The sequence below is a fragment of the Pieris rapae genome, chromosome 24 (assembly GCF_905147795.1).
Source record: "Pieris rapae chromosome 24, ilPieRapa1.1, whole genome shotgun sequence".
NCBI classification, from domain to species: domain Eukaryota; kingdom Metazoa; phylum Arthropoda; class Insecta; order Lepidoptera; family Pieridae; genus Pieris; species Pieris rapae.
In genome coordinates this window covers 3754927-3781752 of record NC_059532.1, presented here as the reverse complement: position 1 = coordinate 3781752, position 26826 = coordinate 3754927, and the positions used below count along the sequence as shown (strand labels likewise).

General features: G+C 34.1%; 1 protein-coding gene across 1 annotated transcript; it reads left to right on the top strand.

Moving 5' to 3' along the window:
- The first annotated feature begins 1714 nt into the window (after positions 1-1714).
- LOC110995914 lies at positions 1715-26633 on the top strand. Its single transcript, XM_045633653.1, has 10 exons — positions 1715-1907; positions 4608-4688; positions 15362-15444; positions 17722-17847; positions 19653-20391; positions 21443-21570; positions 22196-22363; positions 23596-23736; positions 24346-24486; positions 25167-26633. Exons 2-10 carry the CDS (start codon positions 4618-4620, stop codon positions 25292-25294), a joined length of 1725 nt encoding a protein of 574 aa, XP_045489609.1. The 5' UTR covers positions 1715-1907; positions 4608-4617; the 3' UTR covers positions 25295-26633.
- The last annotated feature ends 193 nt before the right edge of the window (positions 26634-26826 follow it).

Below are 26826 nucleotides of genomic sequence, written 5' to 3'. Positions count from 1 at the left end.
TATGGCGAAAATTTATATAGGACTAGCGGATCCGACAGACGTTGTCCTGTCTACACGTCTTTAATTTCAAAATTTCAATTTTTAATAAGCCATTTTGATGAAAATTATTATTCAAATGTTATGACAATATCTAACGATCCAGCACATGGTCACACACGATATAACACAATGATAACAAAACTTTTTTTTATATTTCGGGACAGACTAAAATTAAAATTCGAATATTATTTAAAATTTGACACTGCGATGGTGATGTCTGTCGGATCCAATGTAAAACATTCCAAAATCAACAACAACTAATAAATTGAAAATTAATTTAAAAAAACATTGTCCAGCGGACAAAATTGTGAATCTAAACCATTCCCAGATCACCTTGAACACACACAAAAAATTTCGTCTAAATCGGTCCAGTCGTTTAGGAGGAGTTCAGTCACATACACACGCACACAAGAAATATATATATTAAGATATGATTTTGAAATTTACACGATATTTTATCAAGCCAAGTAAACCGTTTGAGAAAAATTTACAGAATTACATTAATTTAATGTTTTACATAACTAATTGTTATCATGGGCCGGCGCGCTCTCCATTGCGCACCGCAATCTATTTATTTATTTATTTATTGAATCCGGGACACTGACACAGCAATTCGTGCTGGGATACTTAAATTAAGCCTATAAATAATGAAATATATAGTATTTGCAATTTTTCCAACAAACTACATACTAATAAGTACTAAAAGTATATAAAATTATTAAAAATTAATTTAAAAAGTTTGGTCCTATATTGCGATATTTATTCATTTAGGAAACCACCAACTCCGGGGTCATCGGTACTATCTACCAGGCGCCAAGAAGAGTTTCTACTCCAAAGGGAACATAATCGAAGTCGGAGGAAAAACCATTTCCATGATTTCTACAATTTCTTATGTCAGCAAGAAATTATTTTACGACCCCAATGTCTTACTATCACGAAAAGCAAGATCTCTTGTATTTGAGCCGTTAATTATTTTCCGCCAGCGCTCCGGCCGTCCCAGCTTTTGGTGAGGAGGTGAGACGGGGAAAACGTGTCCACACTTGGAGCATCCCATAATAAAGCCGCCCCATCTGCCAAGGGATCACTGACATCCCATCCAACATAATATATCATATTATTATAATTGGTAATATAATATCTAATGTATATTATAATTTCCTATTAACTAGCTGCCCCCGTGAACTTCGTTTCTCCTTCATGTTAAACTTATCCTACCTTTTTAGTACATACCAACATGGAGCATTTTTCTTTGTTACCTCAGACAAGGTTGAAAAAATGAAAAGTTTTTAGGTTGTTCTATGAATTTTTCTCTATGTATACATTGGAGATCAAGTCATAAGATTTTAATTTACAAATAAAACATAGGGGTTGATCATATATAGGTCAAAACAAAAGGTTGTATATGAGGTATTATAAAAAAAAAGTCTAAAAAAATACTAAATAAATGTATGTAAATGCACAGAAGGTTGTTATAAAACCAGAATCAATTCGATCTATTACAATATTAGAACCTTTATCCCTTCTCATAACTCATTGAAAGATTACCAATCTGCAACTGATATGCAAAACTAATACGTATCATATAGGAATAAAGTATACTTTCTGGTGACCAGTGATGCAGTTACATCATTCTGTATTACACATAACAGATTACAGAAAAGCAGTAACGCGGGAAAGCGCGCGTTCGGCGGACGCGCGTCGTTTCCATATTCAAAAATTCAAAATTCCTTTGTTTATTGTTTGTAAAGCGTCTTGATATTCTGTAGCTATTGTATTGAATTGAATTCTGTTTAAAGTGCATTTTTATACAATTAATACTATTTTTTAATTGGTTTGTTAAGTTATGGATGATTTGGAACTGCGCAGAGGTAACTTTTTAATACATTACATATTTAAATTGCCATGTCGTGAATCGTATTTGGTATAAATTAGACGTTTATCTATCATTATGTCAGTGTTGTAAAGTTTGTTACCAAGCGATAAAATTTTAAAAAAAGTAGTTTGTTGTTTATGTTTTGTTTTAAATAATTGATACATATTTTGAAGTATTGACATCATTTTTTATCGTTTTTAGGGCATGACTATCTTTTATTTTAAGTGTATTTAGCTTCAGTAACGTAACGTATAGTATGAAGATAAGATTAATTATTGAATAAATTTATCCTCTATTTTTTCACACGAATTTCGTCAAACCGCCTTAGTATCGCGTACTTTAATATGATAAATTTGACAGACGGCTTTGCATAGGACTGTTTCAATAATATTTTAAATAAATTGCCTATGTAAGTATATTTTATTATATGGCAATAAAATAATTGTGAAAGAATTAAATATTATCGGTTCAAAAAATCTCTATAAGGAATATATTTTTATTTTTACGAAGCAGTTTTCTTTGCCTTATTCATTAGTTTTATTGAATAAAATTTCATTTAATTATAAACTTGAATAAACAAAAAATTGTTTTAGTGTAAAATAATGTTTAAAACAGTTTGATTTCTGTGTAATCATGAAGTTGATATTTTTTCTTTTTATCAGTCGCAGGGTTCTAAAAAGTTAATATATAGAAGGCGTATTTATAAAATTAACAAGAATTTCCCGATTAAAATCCCTAATGTAGTCGAATAATTCAACGAAATTATAATTAAATAATAATTATATATATTTATAAGTGCTAAAACAACGTGCTAAAAATACAAGAAAATATGTAAATACATTACAAATTTTATACAACAATTTGTTTCATGATCATTTTTTAAAATCTAACAGGCAAGTGGTGATCAGCCTCCAGTGCCTGACACACGCCGTCGACTTTTTGGGTCTAAGACATGTCGGTTTCCTCACGATATTTTCCTTCACCGTTCGAGTAAATGTTAAATGCGCACATAGAAAGAAACTCCATTGGTGCACAGCCGGGGATCGAACCTACGACCTCAGGTATGAGAGTCGCACTCTGACGCGATGCGAAATATTTTTTATGTCAGATTTTTCAATATTCTATATTTCTGACACTTTGGCAATGGCCTAACCAACGCCACGGCTGAATATCTTTCAGACCGCTAGTTAAATGGCGCTGTTTAGTTAAGAAGCTAGGGTGTTAATTGAGCGACATATAGTACCTCTTGGATCAAACTCAAATTCATATATATAAACAAGTACACTAATGAACGTCAAAAAATATTTAAATAAATTGTAAATTTACATTTACTACCAGTTCCCAAGTCAAGGGCGTAGGCCCGTATGGCATGAAGAACTGGTAAGAAACTTTCCGCCACTCATTTTAATCGCTAATCTTTACTGTATTTTTTACACATATACAGTATTTATAATATGCTTAACCTGCCAGTGATAATAATAATTAAAAAAATATATTTTTGTAAAAAATTTTTTTCACAACAATAAAAAAAGTGGATAGAAATAGAAGGAAGCGAATGGAGAAAGAAAGTCGTGAACAGAGTTTGTAGGAAGGTTTGTACTGAAGACTGAATGAATACATATTAAAATAAATCTAAGCTGCATATTATTTTTCGTAATTAAAAAAAAAACAAATTATATTTATACTTATTCGTCAAGAATCTCCACCAGCCAGCTCTGAGGTCTCCAGGACTATCTACCAGCATCTAGTGTATATACATTATTTTTTTTTAAGTTTGAACCCGGAACGTTTTTAGAACCCTGAGCTATTAGTAGACCTAATTTAAAATCAATAAATTTGACATAAGACCTATGTTGAAACAATGAAACAATCGTTGAAAATACATATTAATGACATTGTTTTAAAACATTCAATTTAATCGAATTAAAACGGCAATATCGTTGACCAGTTTATGAGTTTAATGTGATGACTATGTTCTTAGTGAGCAGTGTTGGCCTAGTGGCTTCAGCGTGCGACTCTCATACCTGAGGTTGTAGGTTCGATCCCCGGCTGTGCACCATTGCTGTTTCTATGTGCGCATGTAACATTTGCTCGAACGGTGAAGGAAAACATGGTGACGAAACTAACATGTCTTAGACCCAAATGCGACGACGTGTGTCGGGCACTGGAGGCTGATCACCTACTTGCCCAAAAATTAAAAAAAAAAATGCTACATATAGGAACAGTTTGCTATACCCCGTAGAAACTATCCGGTTTTTCGAAATAAAAACTTACCTTAGAGTTCTGGCACAGTTTGTGCTTTTAAATAATATATCAAAACTGACTGAACAAATCCTTTTCGTAGAACCGTCCAATATTCTAGCTCTGCTATTCTGATTCCCGGGGAGAACCCCGAGGGTTTCTATCGCTTCAGCCTTCAAGCTTCTATAATAAACTGTATCATCTGTATTTTTCTCGCCCATTAGTAAACATTATTAATTATAGTTCATGCAGTAAGTTTAAGAGGCACTGAAAGGAGGTTTTCTTTTGATGTCAAATTTAATAAAATGCTCAATGGAAAACCTTAAAAAAATAGAACAAGTCTAGAACGTGCTAGAGTTCCTTCATCATCAGAGCGGGTTAAACTGTTAAGCTAAGATCTAATTAAAACGCTATTAAAAAGATAACTGCTAAGGACCAATCTTTCAATTTGCAGGTTAGACAAGATGGCCGTTTCCGGTGACGTCACATTGGCACAAGATGGCGCCCGATTACATCCTTATATCGTCGCGTTAGTGTAAGTGTTTCTAACGCATTAATAACTGATAATTACTGTTTGTTTGACACTTGAGATAAGAATAATAAAGTTCTTGTTGTTATTGTCATTTAGCAACTTAAAATCGTAAGATGTTCCCAACGCAACTCCCATTTTAGAAACAAAGGTTAATGAGAAATTAGATAAGGTCGTCGTAGATATGGCGCGTAATTTGAAGTTGGAACGGTTTTTAAAATGATTTATAACAAGTCTGTCACACTAAAAAAAGTTTGTAGCTTTAACAGTATAATTTAAAGATTAAAAACCCTGGCCTACCAAAGTTACTGATCCCAAAACTCAAATATAAAATATTCTATGTATAAGTTCCAAGACTGTACTGGTTCTTGGACAGCATGACCTCATAGTGACAGGCGCTTACCCACTACGCCTCTTGCTTATCTATGGCCACTTATTTTTACACATACTAAAGATACAATAACAAACGAGTCTAATGAATAATGATCTAATTTGACAATTGACATTTAAACAGTAATTAGTTTATCAAATATTGCCGTATGTATTACTTAGTTAAATAAAATTCCGAGTTAACTAATCGGCCTTGTGTCAAGCAGGTCATCATGACTTTGACATGGTTAGGTTTTTGACTATTTACGAGCACCAAGGAGGTTCTTACGTGCTTTTATATTTATTTATTTCTTATGGAAGAACACATTATACAGACTATACCAATACGATAATGTCGAGAAAAATAAAATATAATCTTTAACACACGCTACTGTGAATTCACTCTGCGAATAGATCGATAGTTTCGGAGACAGCATTCAGTTGGCACATCGTCTTATTTTACGAGTATCTGTGCAACAGACTAAACCCAGGTCTTGGATCACACTAGAGCAAATGTCAGTATTTATTTATTTATTAAGGAAACTAAACAGATACATCTGTATACACTAAAAAAAAGTACTGTGGAAATATGAAAAGTTTCACCGATAAAAATATAAAACAAAGCAAAAAAAATATGACAGCAAAAAATTTATAAGTTAAGGTGTTCGGAATAGAATCACTATTAGTTTATAAAATTAATTGAGGGTCATGAGGGTGGTCCCAAAAATATTTTAACTCGGCTGATCCGCGCATTGAATGACTCGTTGTTGAGCGTTCGTTGGGTTAAGTTAGATGAAATTTTATATATACTGTTTTTGTGCATTTCTTGCTAATAGTTACGTCCTCCATTAAGTCTTATAGTGAGTGTTTTTGTGCGGCAAGTTCAACATCAGTCTAACCTCTCTTGTTCCCAAAACTAACAATTTCTCCATCCTTACGGCTGACGTCATTTTGTGCCTTTCGCCCTAATAAGGAGCAATACATTGAGGTATGTACTCAGGACTTATTTTAATATAAGACTAGCGACTCGCCCCGGCTTCGCACGGGTGCAATGCTGATACTAAATACACTACAGAAAATCTGTGAATGTTGTATATAAAAATGTGGGTTATCCATAAGAGATAGACATATACCATCACGGACTTTTCTGTAGACCTTGTGTACAATAATGTACTAAGTATTGTACAATGTGTACAATATACTTAGTACATTATTTTGATAAAACTCGTAGGGTTCAGCCTGCGTTTGCAATGTAAGCGGAAAAAATGTAATTATTTACGACATCACATTAGAAACCTCAAAAATAACAGTACTTCTCCACTATTTAATGGATGTTATTAAACATATAAACTTCTTCTTGAATTGAACTTGAACTCTATCTATTAAAAAAACCGCATCAAAATCCGTTGCGTAGTTTCAAAGATTTAAGCATACAAAGGGACATAGGGACAGAGAAAGCGACTTTGTTTTATACTATGTAGTGATTACGTATCGACGGCCACCGAACCGTTCTTTGTGATACATAAGGTAAAGAAGAACGACAATCAAACTAGTAGCTATAATAAAGAAGAAAGACACAAGAAGGAACAATGAAGAGTGGAGTAGTGCGAAAAAGATTCGATATTAGTGGCATAATCCATAGAACACATCCTGTGAAGAAGCTCACGGAAGCCAATCAAGGTTCTGGGATTCGGAAGGTTTAAAGTAGGTAGGTAGGTAAGTCCGGTCTGGTTTCCAATTTATTGTACCCCACCATCCCTGAAACAAATAATGTTGGGTTCATTAAATGATAATAGGGATAGACGCCATACAGTCTGTTATAAATGTATGGTATAAATATATGCCCTCCAATTATCTATATTAAAACGAGGACAATAAAACCCAAATGAAAGAAATTAGATATACGCGGGCAAAGGGGCAGGAAGCTTCAGCTGATGTAGTGATACCGCCGCCTAGAGACACTTAAGAGAGTACGTTGCCGCTTAAGATACAGTACCCACACACTTTTCTTGTAGTACTCTAAGTCATATTGGTTCGGAATTACTTCGGAGGGCAGCTGGTTCCACATAGCTTAAAAATGCTCACTTGTGTTGGTCTTTGTGGATATATTTTTTGCCTGGTATAATACCGATTGAATTATCGAATCAGGTCCATACATTTTTCTCACCAGAAGCCAGCAATGTTACAGACCCCAAGGGGACGCATTGTATCGAAGAAGTCTCAGGGGTCCGATAAGCGTCATGTACATAAATAGCGTTAGGTATAAGAATTCAAGGTTGTTTAAACGATATATGTGTGTGCAGTAACGTAGTTTAATGAGAGAGTTAATTGAATATCTAGATAGTTAATTAAAGATCGATGTTCAATCTAGTGGCTAAAATTCCGTCAGACAAGTGACTGAAGGAACGTTTGCCAAAAGAAAGACTGTTTTATTATTAATCAATACGCTGGCTTTCGCTGCGACATATAGTTAAACGTTTTCGACGCTGCTTTATTTAAGTCAAAATGTTAGCGACTTCATTGAATATCTTTGACTCTCCGACTTAACTACTTTACTGTGACATATATATAATTATGTAACTGCATATAGCAAAAACATTAATTTACAAATATATATATTTCGGTCAAAATGAACCAGAGATTATACAATAATCGTGTAAATTTAAAAATAGAACAACAATTTCACGTGTCTAGTTTTCACTTTCGCGCTATTCCAAATTGGATTCCCGCCAATTTCAATGTCAAAGGGGCAATGACTTCTATCGTAAACTCTATTTCACAAGGGCTTTAAGGATTTTTATGAAATATATTATAATATGTATTTAAATATATAATAGTGCGACTCGTATCACTGAGGTCGTAGGTTCGATCCCCGACTGTGCATCAATGGACTTACCTACTATGTGCACACTTAACATTAGCTCGAACGGTGACGGAAAACATCGTGAGGAATCCGGCTTGCCAAAGACCTAAAAAGTCGACAGCGTTTGTCATATGACATGTCGAAGGCACAAGATGCTAATGAACATGCCTATTAAATTGACAAATGATTATGAAACAGATACAGAAATCTGAAGCCCAGACCGATAAAGGTTTTAGCGCCACTGATCTATTTATTGTTATCGTCGTAAAAAGATACGTAAATTCTTGGTTTTCATGCGGTTTTTATTATTAGAGTCATTCAATCATATAAGATGGAGTTACATATGGGAAGAGGGTTAGCTAAGTATGACTTCCGTATCAATCGACAATTTTGACATAGTCATTATTATTTATATAATAGGAGGCATACGGCTTACTTGATATTAAGTGTACGCATGGAAACGCACACTGCTACTTGCAAGCGTGCTGCATTATATGTAGTACATTAAGTGCTCTTTTCTCGGATCCGAAGCGGGTCCATGGTAGCGGTGCCGCTCACTCGGATCTGATCGAGCATCCTATTCATTTTTTTTAAAACCATTACCATCCCTAGCTCTCGTATCCGAGTATCCGCGCACCTGACGTGCTGTATGCTGACCACTCGGATCCGAAAAATGTTCATTTTCAAACATTCATAATATTTACTTAATCAAAATTCGGCATAAAATGTTTTAGTTTCCGACTATTCATTTGTATACATTGTAGCATTGAATGTGTTAAGAATTGGTACGCCGATTTCTTGAAGGACCCTAAGTCGAATTGGTTCGGAAATACTTCAGTGTGCAGCTGATTCCACATAGTGGTGGTACGCTGGTCATAAACAACGCTCAGTTGTGCAACGACGGACGTCAAGGTGATCCGGATGGTTTTGTATTCTGCCCTGACGTCCGATGATGAAACTCGGACATACACTGTCGGGTGAGAGATATACATTGCAATTGCATATTAAAACGTAGTATCGTATTACTATTAAAAACAAATAATCGAAAAGTTCACTGTAAAGCCAATTTTTTATATCTGTCCATTTTTTGTACTCATCTGCCTCTAACTTGGATGTTCTGTTCATTTCCATGCGTTTTTTTATTACACTTTATCTGTTCTAGTCTATTAAATTTAATTTTCGATCTGTGGGTTGTAAGGAATTTGAATATGTTCTGTGGCGCGTCCCGCGTTTGAATTGTAGAATTTAGCGCTTTTGACCTTGGGATGACGCGTTCCGTCCATGTTCCGTCCGCACGTGGACAGATATGAATTAATTTCATTGTATGCATGGCAACCGCGTAGATAATGTTTACTAAAAGGATTCATAAATAATTAACTCTTTTGTGGTATCTGCTAATACATAATTGAATTTTAAAAACTACTTGATTTCTATTAATTATACAAGATTACAATGTGACTTAACAAATTCATGTGTTTAGCATAACAGATCGCTCAATCCAATCCATGTCCAGATCTCGAATACATGGAAAGTAATAAATATCTAGGAGTTATAATAGATATAACTCCTAGATATTTATGACATGTTACTTTGGAAAAGCACATTGATGCACAGTCTTCTAAGATCAGAAAGATAATTTTCAATTGACTCGAAGTTATTAATATAATTTATGTTACACTTTGTAACACTAAAACATACTGTATCAGATTGAAAGTAATTTGAGATCAGACCGTGACAGTCGATCGATCTCCTATCTTTATTCCCAATAACCAAACCCTACGAGAACAATCAATGATTGGCGACGGATAGAATGCAATCTCTTCGCTGTTTACACTCATATTTGATAATCAATATAAACCGGATAAATTAAATAAAACCGTACAAATAATAATAATTTAATTCTTTTAAAATCTGGTGTAAGTAAAAATTTTAAGATAGGATATATATTGGCAGAGGGGAACTGTCATTTTCATACCGAGGTATATCGATCCGACCTACCATGGATAGCTTGTATCGACAGATGACTATTACAATCCGTGGATTGGTTATTGGTACACTGCTATCAATATTTGGATAAACGTCTAAATTTTCCCAATCTATGGATTTTGAGACTTCAAAACTTTACTACGTATAATATTGGCATGATTGAGTTGCTAAAAACTAAAACTGACTCAGAGGCGCACGCTTATAACAACTCTAAGGTGCCCTCACATGCGCACACATTCACACACTCACACATTCACATATACGTAATGTCTTATAATACTTGTGTTTGATTAGTTGTATCACTAAACATACATTGTCTCCAAAAACTGTTTGAAACACGTGTACCACTGAATTGTTATCTAATGTAATACTATTTGTGATAAATAAACTTGACACTTCTTTAGGTATTTATTTTACCGTTGAAACGTCACAAAGATGTGCAACGTTTTTGTCGAGGTAAAGAGAGAGATTTTGAGATTGATAGAGTGAGTTTTTTTTTAAAAAGAGTACCGAGAGTTTTTTACGCCGGCTTTTTCTCTCGGCCAACACCCTCTGTCTCTGTGCCGATGATTAGGGATGCCAACAGGCTCGAATTTAATGTTCCAAAATTAACGTATTTTTTTTATTCTTTTTTTTAAAGGGAGATCGAGAAAAAATACACGCTATCGGTTGATGTATTCGTAGTTACATATACGTTAATACAAATACATAGAGTTATCATATACTTGTTCGTGATCATCTATTAGAGCTTTTTAATTAGTTATAATTAATTTACAAAGAAGTTTCACTTCTAGATGTACTTTGTACGCACGCACTTTTATTTTGTAAATATCAATATTTTTATCTATTCGAATTCTTATTCAAATACAATTAGTTACTAATTCAATTCTTTTACGAAATACTTTGAGTTCGTACATTGTGTAAACTGTCAATGTTATGACACGTGAATTTCAATCAGCAGCGGGCAAAGGTTACTTGGTCAAACGTGTCACAACACTTATCTATATGATATTCTTATCATGCGGAAGACATAGCAACACTCCTATTCAACATATGGGATGCGGGAATGATCGTTGCGTATATCTTTTACCGCATTCACTATGATGAGTGTCAGTGGCGTAGCAAATGGGGGGCAGGGGGCGGTCCGCACCCGGTGTCACGTTCTTTGGGGTGCACCCACCCAGCCTCTCAACTTGTACAAATAAAAAGCTAGCATAAAAAAAATTGGTTGCCTGTAAAGTCGGTATACAGGCGAAAGTTTTACGTGACAACGACTTTGAGTGGTAAAATAATTTTAATGTGAATATTCATCCGTATAGTAGGAAGAAGGATGAATCACCTTTTATGTCTGTCTCTCTCGCTCTTAGGCGGGCTAACCATGCCCGAGTGGAAGGGACGCGTGCCTCTCACTCGCTCTCATTGTGAGCGCATAACGTGAGCGGAGCGTAACGCAGTTTCTTGAAGTGTCACCCGACAAACCCATTTATAAGACGTTGTCACGTCAAAATTTCTTTTTCAGGGATTCCTCCACTAGCACTAGCTATGTAGTGGGAGATTCCCCACCCCATACTCTCTCTTTTAATAAATGATCTATGTCCTTTAACATATAAAATTTATTGCTTTTTACTTTCAACGCGGTGACACTACCAACTTCCGCACCGGGTGCCACCGAAGGTAGCTTCGCTAATGATGAGTGTTCAGAGCAGTGGTCCGGATTAAAACTTTTAGCTAAGTTTCTTTATCGGACATTGAGAATACGAAATTCCATCTCACCTAGACGTTCGTCGTTCCACATGAGCGGTTTTTTAGGCAGTTTTTGCCGCGCACCACCACTTTGTGGAACCAGCTACCCACTGAAGTATTTCCGAACTAATTCGTGCTATCAAGGATTATTATTTACCAAAAAAAACGAGAGTTATTTTGGTGAAAATGTATTATTCTATTATTGACTATTTGCGTGATTAATTAATATTAATTTGATAACGTGTATTTTAATAAAGTGATGTAGTGATAAAATAATATAAGAAGTGAATCATAATGTAATTGTAACTTCTAGTCTAATTATATTTCTTTATTTAATTATAAGTAATCTTACAGCTTATACTTATACATATAACAAGACAATACAGAAAGCCAAAACAGATTACATAGGAGAACAATGTGTGTATATGGAGCAGAAAATAAGCAAGTACATTGATAGACACACTTAAAAAATAAATAAAAAAAGAAAGAAAACTGAAATTTAACATTTGAAACAACAATTAATACGCTTCTTCAAGAAGTACTTCTTGACATCTTTTTTTTTAGGTGTAATTCGAGTTTGTGTTAATAATTTAATGCACACGGAACAATTTTGTGTTTCTTGTCACATACGGAGGGATTTTATAAGAAACAAGCTGCCCGCGCGAACTTCGTTTCTCCTTAATGCCTAGTCTGCCTATTTAATGTGACATACTTCAAAGTCTATCAAACTATCAAATAAAAATAGGGGTTAATTGTAGAGGGTTGAAAATTCAGAGTTTTATGTATTTACTAATGCTGTATCATGTTTTTTTCGATTAGATTTAATTTGAAATTGAAAAAATTTAGGGGTGCATTACCCTTAACATTTAAGGGGATGAAAAATAGATGTTGTCCGATTATCAGACCTACCCAACATACACACAAAATTTCATGAGAAATCCGGAAAGCCGTTTTGGAGGAGTTTAACCACAAACACCGCGACACGATAATTTTATATATAAGATAGTACGGCGGATGGATAGCCGATAGTAAATATCGGCTATCCATCCGCTATTTTCTATTCTACTTCTTAAGAGAAGAGAAGGCATTAAAGATGCATGTTAGAGTGAGCATAGTAGACTAAAATTGGGACGGCTTATGACGGCGTATATTTTTTTTAGTTTGAGTGAATTTTTACGATGCGCGCGCACACCAACGGCTAAATTCGACATCGTAAAGTTAGGTCTAAGTGGGATGGAAATTGATAACTATGTTCAACTTGTATATTCTAGTATTTTTATATTTAGAACACGTGTTTCGTAACAGTACAATTAAACAGTGTGAATAAATACGTATTATTTTGGTGTTTGTAAATCATATACGACGGTGATAGTATTTACTAATAATTTATTTATAAATAAAATCATATTGATTAATTTTAATATTTCATTTAACATTTTAGTTATTTTTTGTCCATACACCTAAGTATAACTTCTAACGCGTGTACATAAGTATACACACTTTTTTTACGTAATAAATCTAAAATAAAATTCATAAGTATGAAATCCCATTACATGATCACTTGCAATACAATCTTATTATTGCACAATGTGGCTACGGTCAGTGCCAAGGTTGGAAGCCGTATATTTAACGCATGCATGGGCTTGGTGGTATTATGTAAGGGTTATGTAACTACTGACATGACTTATCCATTGGGCAGCTAAGGAAATAATGGGACAGGACTAGGGCTGTTGTCGATGGGATCCCGAAACGATCGATGGGATTCGAAAAAGTCGAAACTCTTCTGCGTGGAATTTCAGACAAAATTAATTTTTTTTTTGTTTCGGAAAAACACCTTTTGTATGGCAATTAAAGTTTACAACAGATTACCGAAATAATTAAAAGATCTTCCGACTAGAGTCTAAAAAGCGACTTAAAGCATTACTTTTGGAAAAATGTACTATTCAATAAATTATTATTTGCGGGAGACGTTGTCATTGATACAAATTTAATGAAGTAACTAATAATGTAAAATGTAAATAAAAATGTTTAATATCTTTAAATTCCTACATAAAAATTATATGGAACTATTACCATTGTATGTGTGGTTTGAATGAGACCTTATTGATTAAAGTATTATTTATTTACATACAATTCAAAACAAATAACATAATCCATAAAAATATATCTAATAACTAACCTTAAAATTGTAAATTGAGGTGAATTTGCGCGCCACTGTGTGTGGCAGAATATGCGAACGACTTACGATTGTACCACCTTAACATTTTATACCATATTCTTGCAATAAATAAATTATTATTATTATTATAAAAAAACAGACTTCAGAGTGCGACCCTGATCCCCGATGTCGTGGGTTCGATCTCCGGCTGTGCACCAATGGACTTTCTTTCTATGTGCGCATTTAACATTTGCTCAAACGGTGAAGAAAAACATGGTAATCGGCTTGCCTTAGATCCAAAAAGTCGAAGGCATGCGTCAGGCACAGGAGACTGATCACCTACTTGCCTCTTAGATTAACATATACATAAAATTACATTGAGTCTGATTTTTATCCGTTTTGTGTTGTGTCTATTATATAGACACAATAAAATGTCCGCAAGGGTTTCGATTCAAAGTCATGGTTGACCTATCAGTGTCGGCGGCTCATTGTACACAATTGGAGATGATTACAGACTATTTGCGGCGAGGAAGTATTGTATATATAACTGGGATATATATATTTAAACACAAACGGGGACCCGCGTTGTTAAGAATACAACGGTAGATACGGTGAACAGAAAATTAATAATTAACCATCAACATAAATTACTGATGAAAGTACGCAATTTATTCAAGCAAGGATTAAATAAATAAAACTAAATAAAATACGTTTTTTTTTTAACATAAGATCATCATGGTATCACTAATTCCACGTTATTAAATTCGAACCTGTTGGCATGCCTTCTCATCAGCAAAGAAGACAGGGTAAAAAACTCTCGGTACTCTTTGAAAGGACTCCCACAATAATTTTCGAGATCAAACTATGTTGTAAATGCATCAAGATTCTATGTATAATATAAATCTATGGTACCATAACCTTGTTAGGCCTGGGCCTCCGATTTTTGTGTCTGTTTCATGATCAATCTAATTGCCAAGGTGATCAGCTGGTTTCCTCACGATGTTTTCCTTCACCGTTCCAGCGAATGTTAAATGAAAGAAAGTCCTTGGATGCACAGCCGGAGTCGAACCTACGATCTCCGACATGAGAGTCACACGCTGAAGCTAATAGTCCAATTCTGCTCTTCGATATGATTTAGGGAATAATTTATTTCCGTCTATATATAGTAATGTAGCGACAATCTGCGCTTGCGAAGATGATGAGGATCCTGAAATACTTGGTGATTCCAACCAAGCATACATACGATTTCTCGGCCTTAGCCAGTGGTAGGTGATTTCACCACTCGGTGGTCCGAGGGTCCGAGACTCGCAGGAGACGCCCTTGCGCTATCGCGATACTCGCCAAAACTACCAGAGCTCGGCTGAGATCCTCCCTTTAGTTAAGAGGAATATTATACCATCATTCCTCCACAATATTAAAAATAATTAATAGATACCTAAAATACATGTTATAAGTTTGGTCCTTGTGGCACACCACAGGATAAATCACAAAACCGCTGTAAATAAAACTAAAAAGTACTTAAGTGGCGACTACAATTTGATTTTATTTTGTCTGTTTCAGACGTTGGTGTGTCTCTTCGTTCTGGAGCACGGCTTCAGTCCTCATCCATCGCCTACTCACTGCGCCATTGCCGCCTATCACAGGTAAACTTTATAATAAATTATTTAGCAAAACGCAACATTATGTAACGCGATATTTTGATTGCTTTTGGGTAATCGCGGTCAGAGATGCACTGATGATGACATAATATCTTACTTATAAAGTGAAAGTTGATGTATACTGATTGTATTGTATGTGAAATGTAATAGACGGATTTTGATGAAACTTTGCACAAAGTAGGTCACATTAGCTATAAATCATGGAGATTTTTTTCTTAAATATACAGTGTTATCAATATTATTTATCTATTAAATAATAATAATAATTAAACATTGATAAATTAAAACAAATTGAAAAAGTTTGGCCCAGTACTTGTACCATTCGACGGCTTTTCCTCTCTGTATTGTGATTCCTTTTTTCTTTTCTTTTTATCGTTGAGCGTGGAGAACACCAGCTCTGGGGTCACCGGTACTACAGTCAAAACTGTTTACAACGACATTGTTTAAACTAATATACCGGTTATAGTGACCAAAACCAAAGGCTATTAAATAGGTACTTAATTACAACGTCATGCTGTTACGACTATCGGTTTTTACTACCAAATATTACTAGTCCCACCGATGTCATTATATTTTGACTGTATCCTTAATATTTTATTAGCGCCTGTTCACTTGAATCTTGGGCCAAGTGTTTCCAAAAGGAACAATATAATAATAGTAATTTTGTTTTCTTTAGCGCAATACAGAAGGATATGCTGCCGAAGGGTACAGCACAGGGACCAAACTTTTTCAATTTGTTTTAATAATGTTTAAAGAACTTTATTTCTCATTACAAAACAGAAATATTTTATTTACATGAGAAACTTAATATTAATATGTACATATTATATACGAGCGAGATACACGTCGCCATTAGCCGTAACAATTTTAGTCAGCTATGTTCATTCTAACATGCATCTTTAATGCCTTTTTGAATTTGTCAAACACTCCAATATTGCGAATTTGAGATGGTAATTGATTAAATAATTGCACACCCTCATACTTAATAGATTTCTTCAAATAATTTGTACGCGGCTTCGGCAAGATAAGCAAACTCGCTCGACGAGTATTGCGTGTCGTTGTGTATTTGATTTTTTTAAACGACTATAATATAACTATAAATAATCTATTTATTATTATTAATTCTCTTTAACACGTATAGCTTTACAAATCCATACTGGATATATCAGCTTAATATAGCACCGAAAATTTGTATGTGTAAGCAAATTTCGTTCCTAATCAGTCATTTACAAGTTGAAGTGGAAGCTTGGCACTAAACCCCACGGCCCAAGAGTTTCCCCCAAATAGCTTAAAAACTATTGAAGGAAAGTCTCTTACGTTTAATAGAATGGTTTGTGTATATTTATTAATATTTATACTTTTTTAAGGATATACATTTTTTTTTAATTGCTAGTGTGCCTACCTCCCCGGCGACTTACGCCCCGGGGCCGAGGAAGCTAAGCTTATCTTAAGATTAAGTGTAGTACCGTTTATTTATTTAAAGAAAATTATAAATTATACATGTGTGTGTGTGTGTATAATGTATATACACACACACACATGTGTATGTGGGGTCCTAGCGCATTAAAGCTTTTTAGGGAATTATCAAAAAGGTTAGTCGACATCACAGGAGAACGAAGAGCTGGCAGCTACCTTGCACAAAGAATTAGTCTAGCTATTCAAAGGGGGAACGCTGCTAGTATCTTCGGAACCTTGCCTAAAGGGACTCCTTTTAATAATATTTTTTAATAATTAAATTTTAAGGTAGTTATTAGATATATTTTTAGTTTGTAATTGTATATAAATATTTATTGTAATCAATGTACAACAAAGTAATAAATACTATATTGCTAAAAAAAAAAAAAAAAAAAATATATATATTTTTTCTTTTATTTTTTATTTTTTTGTCATTCGGTTTGATATGTGTATGTTGTTTAGTTGATATTTAGTGTAAATGCTGTGTACAGATATAACTGGAAGTCAGATTTTTAAATGTTGTTTAGTATGTAATAATTTTATGTATGTAATCAATCTGTTTTCTGTGTTTGTACCTAAATGTGAAAATAAAAATAAATAAATACATTGATTGTAGTTTTGGTGGTTGAGGGTCAGTTGTGCTATTTGATACAGTTCTTTCCCTCAACCACTTCACACAGTCCGCGTCTTAAAAACTAGTTACATTTAATTTAATTATAACGTTTGACAGTAGGGTATGCAAGGTTACTGCGTACATCAGCTGCCTTCTAAGGATATACATTTAAATTTATATGTTTTTGATTCCAGCAAAACCCGCAAAGACGCGCCCAGCAAGTTCAGATCATTTGCACCCGGTACCTTTGGTGGACTGCGTTGTCCTGCACAATCCACCGAGCCACACGATTGACGTCATCTTCGTTCATGGATTATATGGTATTTTCTGGTGTACCAATAGAATCCTTCAGATTTCTGTATCAGTTTCGTGGTTTCTTTGTATGGGTGGTGTCTGGTATGTTAGTGGGTGTGGCTAGTTTTCTCACGTTTCCTTCACCATACGAGCGATTGTTATTTGTTAAGTGCACAGCCGTGATTTGAACGCATGATCTTAGCTTTCAGAGGTACTCCAGAAAATTTTAAATTTCTTATGCAACACAACTCTAGTGAATTAAAAAATCTTTAATAACAGCTAATTAACATTTTCATAACTTGACGATTCGTGTGCTTTTCAACAATCGTAAATATCTGTTAGAGATATTTTAAATACCGGTTCTTAGTAGACATGCCTCCTATATTTTAATATATAAAAAAAATATATCAAAGTACCTAATAATTTACCACAGTAAGGTAAGAAGTTGAGGAAATTGGTATGTCTTAGTCACAGAGGTTATGGCAGTCAACCATGGCAGTAGGAAAGACCTATTGGGAGAACCATGCTGTTGGTTTTGGGTTTCATCCTAAATGTCTTACAGAAGAACGGAATGAAGTGAAGTGCTATAGGTTTACCAGCTGCACAGCTTTCCAACCCAATACGAATTAGGTTACTACAAGAAAATAGCGTTCCAGGTCGTCAACGTACTTACGATGGTATTGTGAGTGTCTGTAGGCGGCAGTTTCCTTAACATCAGGTGAAAATTCTGCCCGTTTGTAACATAAAATATATGAAACGGAATCGTAAATTGCTCCAAGTGCGGAATTACAAAGTTGTGTTACGGATTCAACATTTTAATCCAATAATATATTAAATAAAACAATAGAAAAATAGCCTTTATTAATATATATATAACAATTAGTTAGAGATTTGGATGAATCCAAATTCTTCAATTTATCTCTCATTTTCGCTATTTTCAAATCCTCGCTCTTCTATTCCATCTTCCCAGGATTCTAGTTTTTCCTTTTTCTTTCCACTGGGCCATTTCAAATATGACTATTTTAACCCATCTGCCAACAAAAACGCGAGCAATGTGATCGGCTTCACAATGATTCACTATGTTATCTACCTAATGTTTCTTTTGTAAGTTTTATTTTCACAGAAAGAAAAGAACGCTCCCAATCTTCTTGACTTATACATTATAACACACTTATTGATAATAATCTTAATACTTACTAATGCGTAAATATTACAAGTCGTTTCCGAGCCACTAAGCTATTCAAATTCTATATAAATATTGTGGTAGACGCATCCTTTATCATGTTGAACAATGGTTGTTATCAAACGGCCGGTCAATGTAGGTCGGGCTACACATATACAAAATAGTTGACAATATTTCAAGTTAGTAGAATACATGATGTAATGGGTTTTGTGTGTAATCTCTGGATTTTGAAATTTCTTTTACCAATAAAAAGTAGGTAGTCGGAATTGCAAAAAGAAACATTTCTCACGTGTCACAAAGCAAGGTACTTGGCTCAGTGCCTTCAGCGTTCGTCTCTCATCCTTGAGGTCGTAGGTTCGATTTTGAGCAGTGCTCCAATGGACTTTCTACGCATTAGCATTCGCTCGAACGGTGAAGGAAAACATTACGAGGAAATTGGCTTTCTTTAGATTCAAAAAGTGTTACAAGCACCTAGGAGTCTGATCACCTGCTTGCCTAGATTGACAAATGATCATGGAAGATATACATAGAAATCTGAGGGGCTGATAAAAAAATGTTGAAGAGCACTGCTTTATAAAATAGAATCATCTAAAATATATTTTAAATGTATTATTTATAATATTTATTAATTATTAATTAATATTACAGGTTCTTTGGGTAACACATGGAGACAAGGTGAATGGAAAGCGAACTACAAAATGAATCCCAATATTGTACCTTTACGAACACATTCCAATGCGATTCCAGAAATGACAGAACAAAGTATACAGATTAGACAAAATGACGACGAAGATTGTAAAGACAATAGCTTTAATAAAAAAATGGACGATTTTAGAGAGAAAATGAATGAATTAGACTATAATACAGATAGAATTAATAATCAATTTATTAATTTTAGACAATTTAACGATAAAAATGATTATGAAAACAGAACTGATTTTAATGATACAGTATTTAGGATAAATGACAGTGATGAAGATCGAAGCCAATTGAACGACGATTTAAAGAATATATTCAAAGATAACGTGGGGAATGTGAACGAATTCTACGAAGACATGAAAAAAATACTTCCGAACGAAAATATGTTTATCACCGAGAAATTCTATAACAACACATTGTTGGATCAAGTTGAGATCGTTGGAAATTACGAATCTCAGGCGAATTTTGTGCGTGACCTATTCAAAAGCAGTTGCGAGAGCAAAAGTGATAATTGTGAGTGTCGTGGTGTGTGTGAGGTGGGTTGTGGGTGTGTGTGTGACATGTGCTATTCGCCATGTTGGCCCAAAGACTGGATCAAAGAAGATTTCCCTGGTGCACGAGTTATTTCAATTAATTACACCAGTGATCCGTATTTATGGAGGCCGCTGTGGGTTAAAGAAATCAAAAGGTATGTAATTAAACATACAATTTAAATAACTCGTTCGTGCTCGTTCATGAGGTCGTCTACGACTCGTCGTCTATGTCAAGCAAAAGCACGAATAAAATGCTGTGTTGTAACACAATAAATATACAGATAATACATAATACGATTTTTATATACTATTCTGGTTATTTAAACTAGAGATGCCACGAATATTCGGCTACTATTCTATATTCGGCCTATTCGGCCACTTTTTTTGGTATTCGGTATTCGGCCGAATACCGAATTGTGGGCAAAAAAGACACATCATATTACTTAAGATTACAAAAATCACATTACATACATTTACTAAAAAAAAAGTATAATTTAATTAATAATAGTTATATTCCAACTACATCACCTAATACATAAAAATATATCTAATAACTAACCTTAAAATTTAATTATTAAAAAATATTATTAAAAGGAGTCCCTTTAGGCAAGGTTCCGAAGATACTAGCAATACTTAAGATTTGTATTTTTACCAAATTACAATATTTTAATAAGTAAAATTAATCAGAAGTATGTTGTGATGGATAAAAACAAGCTTTTCAACATTTGATGGTAGCAAACGATTACGCTTTTCATCGTAAATGATAACAGTCATTTGCTAGTGTCATTTATTAACACAAACAATTGAAAAATATCTAATGAACTTTTTTATAAAATCGTTGGTGATGTTTTATTTTTATACTGATCTGACAAAGCGTGCCGTGTACTCGATTGAGACAGGTCGCGACACGATTTTGCGTTCGACAAACATGTACTTAGTGCCGAATGTTCGGCGGCCGAATATTCGGCGGCCGAATATTCGGCGCTTCGGCCGATAGCGTTGCCGTAATTTGAAATTTATTTCTTGAAGTGAGTTTCGAATTATCGAGATAGTATCGAGATAATTTATTTATACACAGTATTTATAATAGTTCTTGCATAGTAATAATAAATTAAAACAATTTAAATAGTTTCGGTCTCCGTGTAGTACCATTATCACTGGCAGCATGTATTTTATCAAATTAATACATGTCCAATGATATTTTAGGTTAATGCTTCACGAGAGAGCAGAACAAATGACGTCACAGCTGTTAGACCTGGGAGTTGGACAGAAACCAATAATATGGGTTGGGCATTCGAAGGGAGGTCTATTCATCAAGCAGATTTATTGTGATGGTATGTTATGGCCAGATTATTTTCGCTTCAAAAAATGTGTTCTCAAAATCTTTCTTTTTCTTTAACTTTAGGTGGTCAAGCGGTGTTGACCTAGTGGCTTCAGCGTGAGACGTCCAACCCTTAGGTCGTAGGTTCGATCGCCGGAAACAATGAACTTTCTATATCCGCATTTAATATTCGCTCAAAATCTTGCCTTAGACCCAAAAAGGCCATGGCATGCGTTCTTGGCTGATCACTTGCCTAATAGATTGACATGACAGATTAAGATATCTGAGGCCCAAACCTAAACACTGCTTAATAAATAAAATATATCAGTGGCGCTACAACCTCTTTAGGTCCTGGCCTCAGATTTTTGAATCTGTTTCATGATCATTTTTAAATCTAATAGGCAAGTAGGTGATCAGTCTCCAGTGCCTGACTCATGTCGTCGACTTTTTGGGTCTAAGTCATGTCGGTTTCCTTACGATGTTTTCCTTCACCGTTCGAGCAAATGTTAAATGTGCACATAGAAAGCAAGTCCATTGGTGCACAGCCGGGGATCGAACCTACGACCTCAGGTATGAGAGTCGCACGCTGAAGCCACTAGGACAGCACTGCTTAAACGTGCTTTAAATGTTTCTTTCAGCATACGACGCGCATTTACAAGTAACGAAAGAGTCAGTGGGGCAAAATGAAATTAATGATGGAACAAACGAATTTAATGATAGATTTAATGATAAACATAGTAATGATATAAGTGATGACGCATTATGTAATACGAATGGGATTGAAGATGAAACTATACAAAATAGTGGTAAGTAGAAAGTTTCTTATTTGTATAATGCCAACTCACAAAACAAAGTTACAATTTGTAAATTTTGAAGAAAATTTATTTACTGACGTTACTTTTACTAATTATGTCGTAGATTAAGCTATCGGTAAATAGACCTTTGAATGCAAAAGTAAAACTTTAAGATAGATAATGATGACGTCATCTATAGAACTGTACATCACCTCGCTCTATTGTCAATAGTTTCTGCAGCTTACGCGGTTTAGGAATATTCATTGGTTTTTATTTGACATCAAAGTAATTTCATACAGATCTCTTTTGAAAAAAATCTTTAGCCTTTATGTAGTTCTGGGGAAAAAACCTTTCGAATGAAACCCTGGAGTATATTTACGTACGTATATTACGTACGTTAGTAGAAACAATAAAATCTTTCTTTTGTATAATATTAGTGTACAGAATATGTTGATTATTAAATTATTACAAAATTTCGTTTGTGTTCGTTCACACACACACACTTCCAGTTCACTATATTGCTCTAACAACTTGATTACATTGATGAAAATATTGATATAATTTACAAAGATACTGCTCTTAATTAGGATTAAGTTTCTATTTTAGTTATTATTATTATTTTGTGGTTGCTAGTTTAATTATTTCCATTGCTCGCTTATGTTCTAATATAATTGATGGTGTGTGTAAAATTTGTGATGTCATATTTACATACATATGTTGTACGTTGTTTTAAAACTTTAAATCACAGACTCAGATTGTTGGTGCTTTCATGAAACACAAGAAGTAGTCAGTACATTTGATTGTGAAAAAAATTTATTAAAATTATTTGGAATTGATTTTCCATTTTTAATTGTTTTGAATATACTTACTGTTAATTTAAGTTTCTATAGAGTACAATTAATTAAATTATTGGGTTAATAGCCACAAAGGGCCGATTCGGGCCTAATATTAGGCCTTATTTATTAACACTTTACATACATATTTAGTTACATAAACAATTATTATCTACAAACTTAACTAACACACAATTCCATAAAAATATTTAAAAAACGCTTAGAAATAAGATTTTCCAATCCAACAGTTATTATTTAATGTAAAACGTGGCTACAACCATAATTATGTTTTTAAAAATACAATTTCGGGTTTTCTGGAGTCAACACAATCAGAGTTTGAGGCCAACAGGAAGATTCCATCCCAATAAAAGACTTTAACACGGGTCACCTAAATACAAGAATTTTCAACAGGAAATCCATCAAAACGGGCCCGTCTTTGGCGGAACAGCGCTGGTTTCATGTTCTACTCTGTGCCTCATAGGGGTTCACCTCTCGCTGACATAAAGACTCCGATAACTGCAAGGAGTATAGAATTGTTGGAGATATGTAAAAGTATGTAATAGATATACATATGAAACCAAAATTATGGATTACCAAATTCAATTTTTTTTAATTAATTTCCCGTGCATTTGTTTTGCGAAAAACTTGATTTATTTTTTTTCTTTGCGTCACTTTATTTTATAAAACTAAAAGTGAAGCTACTATTTTTGTTGAAACCAAAAGTTACAAAAATTATCGACCCCGGTCTATAAGGTAGGCCTGTTTTTTATAGTGACCTATTAGGTCCGGGCCTCAAATTACTGTATCTGTTTTGTAATCATTAGTTTTTTCTAAAAGGCAGGTAGGTGATTAGTCTTCTAGAACCTTTAAATTATTAATAATTGTCAATTGAAAAAAAATACATTTAAATTGTATTTATTAATACTTATACATTACAACTATGACTAGATTATATTGAGGAATATACATAAATATTGATTTAAAAATGTTTTTTTTTTTATATAGAACAGGGGGCAAACGGGCAGGAGGCTCACCTGATGTTAAGTGATACCGCCGCCCATGGACACTCAATACCAGAAGGCCCGCGAGTGCGTTGCCGGCCTTTTAAGAATTAGTACGCTCTTTTCTTGAAGGACCCTAAGTCGAATTGGTCTTTTTCAGATTGTCCACTTCTCCTCTCGCTGCAGGAGAGATGGCTGGCAGCCACTTCACCTCTCAGCCCAGCTGTCCACAGCGTAGTAGAAACTTGCAGAACTCTCATGTCAGTTCTCTGGTTGAGGATTGTCAGCGTAGATTCCGCTGGTATGTATAAACTTGTCCAATGCCTTACTTGTTTTTTTTTAAACTTATGATTACTCGATAGATTCCGATTCGAACTAGCTCCTAAATTACCAAAAACAAATCATCTTAATACATATAAATCTCCTGTCACGATGATTGTCCGCGATGGACTCCTAAACTACTTAACCGATTTTAAATTAAATTGGGACACCGTGAGCAGTTTGATCCAACTTAAGAGATAGGATAGCTTGTATCTTTAAATATAGTCGCAATTTTATTTTATTGCAAATTATTTGTTTATTATTTGATAAAATTCTAACAGATGGCTCTGTGTCAAAAGTACCAACGTTTCACATAAATTCTCCTACCGTTTCCCTTGATTAATTTACTACTATGTAATATAATATAAACCTTAGCCACAGAAATGCTTGGCCTAGTCTACTACTACTGTTATATGCCTTGTATTTCTCCTTTGTGGGTCTTTCACTCTTACCCCTGAAGTCGTAGGTTCGATCATCTGTAAACCAATCGACATAGAAATCGATATAGAAAATATGTGCATTTAACATTATTTCGAATAGTGTAGGAAAACATCGTAATCAGCTTGCCTTAGACCCAAAAAGTCGTCAGATTGTCAAATGATCATAAAACAGATGGAGAAATTTGAGGCCCAGGCTGAAATTTTTGAAATATTTTTCTAGATCCCGGAAGGGGCGTATTACATGGTGTATCGGTCGATCACCGAGAAATTTGCAAGCCAACAAGCCGACATTGCACGTTATACACAGAGCTTATAAGTTTAATGCGAACTGCTCTTAACAAATTTTGATCTTCTTTTCATTATCATCTCGAGGGTCCAAATTTTCTTAAATTTCAATCAGATATACATTAACAATAATCGCAACTCAAAAATGCATCAAGGTATGCAGATAAGCCGCAAAATGACCAATGTCCTATGGTTAGAGAAACTTGATGCAAATCAAGCATCATAGCTCATAGTAACTGGAAGGCCGGCTGGTGTAGACTTCAGCAATGAAGAACACGACTGAGAGGATGACACTGAAGTTGGTGGAAATAATTCGAAAGATAATAGAAGAAATCAAATGCCTTCAGTTGAAGATTTTTTTCATGAGACAATAAATTCTACATATTTATTCATCCCCACTTATACTACAAAATACTTGCTGCAATTATTAATACTAAATATAGAAACGTGTTGGAATGACTTCTTAATAAATAATTTAATTGTTATAAATAGAAAAATTGAAGACATTTCAACATTAGTCAACTCTTTCTCTCATATTCTTACATCAGCAGTGATGCCAACTGAGAATGTTCCTCGGACGTTAAATATCCCTAAATAATTAAAATCCTAAATAAAATTTATACGAATTTAAATGTGTTTTTGGTTTTATTACTCGATTAAGTCCCCCCTTAAACAAATGTACCTCCCAAATAAAACTCTCTGGACAAAAACCTAGTTGGCATCACTGGTTTGTAAGCCATTTAATAATTTAGCTAATAATTATTTTTAAAGTAGTTTTTACTGTTAATACATTAATGTGATTGACCCGTGACTTCTTTTGCCAAAATACTTAAGGCATCAAATGCTGGTAAATACGTAAATAGCTGTTTACTTTTAAGTATATATTAATAACTTAAATATGTATAGTTATGTAATTTAAATATTGTTTTTACAGGTGAGTTTCTCCTTCCATGATACTGAGCATTCGTTAAAGAAAATTGTTTCCCAATATTTTGTGCCATGCGATCTTAGCTTTTCTAAAATTCCCCATTGACTTTTATAGGTTTTAATATAAAAAAATAAATGATACGTTTAAGGAGAATCTATGAAATTGTTAACGAAACGGTTAATTTTCAAAGCAACAAAAAGGTGAAATTCAAATACTCCCTCCTTAACAATGCAATTACCCCTAGCCCCTCTGTGGGGCATGAGCCTTACGTTGGGAGACACTGCTGTAGATAGTATATAAAAAAAGTCGTATTTTCGTCTATTTAGTATTGGAAAAGACTTTATTGGATTACTGACACGGGTTGTGAACACGTTTAAAAATATTTAATATTTTAATGTTATATGTATGTGCAATTTAATTATCATATTTAATATATATAAAATGATAAACATAGTAACGAAAAAAAATCAGAGAAAGCTGATTTTTTAATTCCGTAGAATTCTGATAGCTGTCATTTTTTGACATGTCAGAGATTACACACCTTTTTGGCCGGGCATATTTTTCAATTTCAATACGAGTCTGAACATCTGAGTCGATTTATACATTTTATTTGTTAGTGAATGTTGCAAATGCGATGCTCCACTTTTTAAGTGGTTTAACAGCGAGT

Bases quoted from the DNA above. Each gene is read 5' to 3' on its own strand.
- LOC110995914 (XM_045633653.1), top strand. From the start codon at position 4,618: ATGGCCGTTTCCGGTGACGTCACATTGGCACAAGATGGCGCCCGATTA. The intron at 15,445-17,721 runs GTAAACTTTATA...TTTTGATTCCAG, and splicing joins GCCATTGCCGCCTATCACAG to CAAAACCCGCAAAGACGCGC. The intron at 17,848-19,652 runs GTATTTTCTGGT...TTAATATTACAG, and splicing joins CTTCGTTCATGGATTATATG to GTTCTTTGGGTAACACATGG.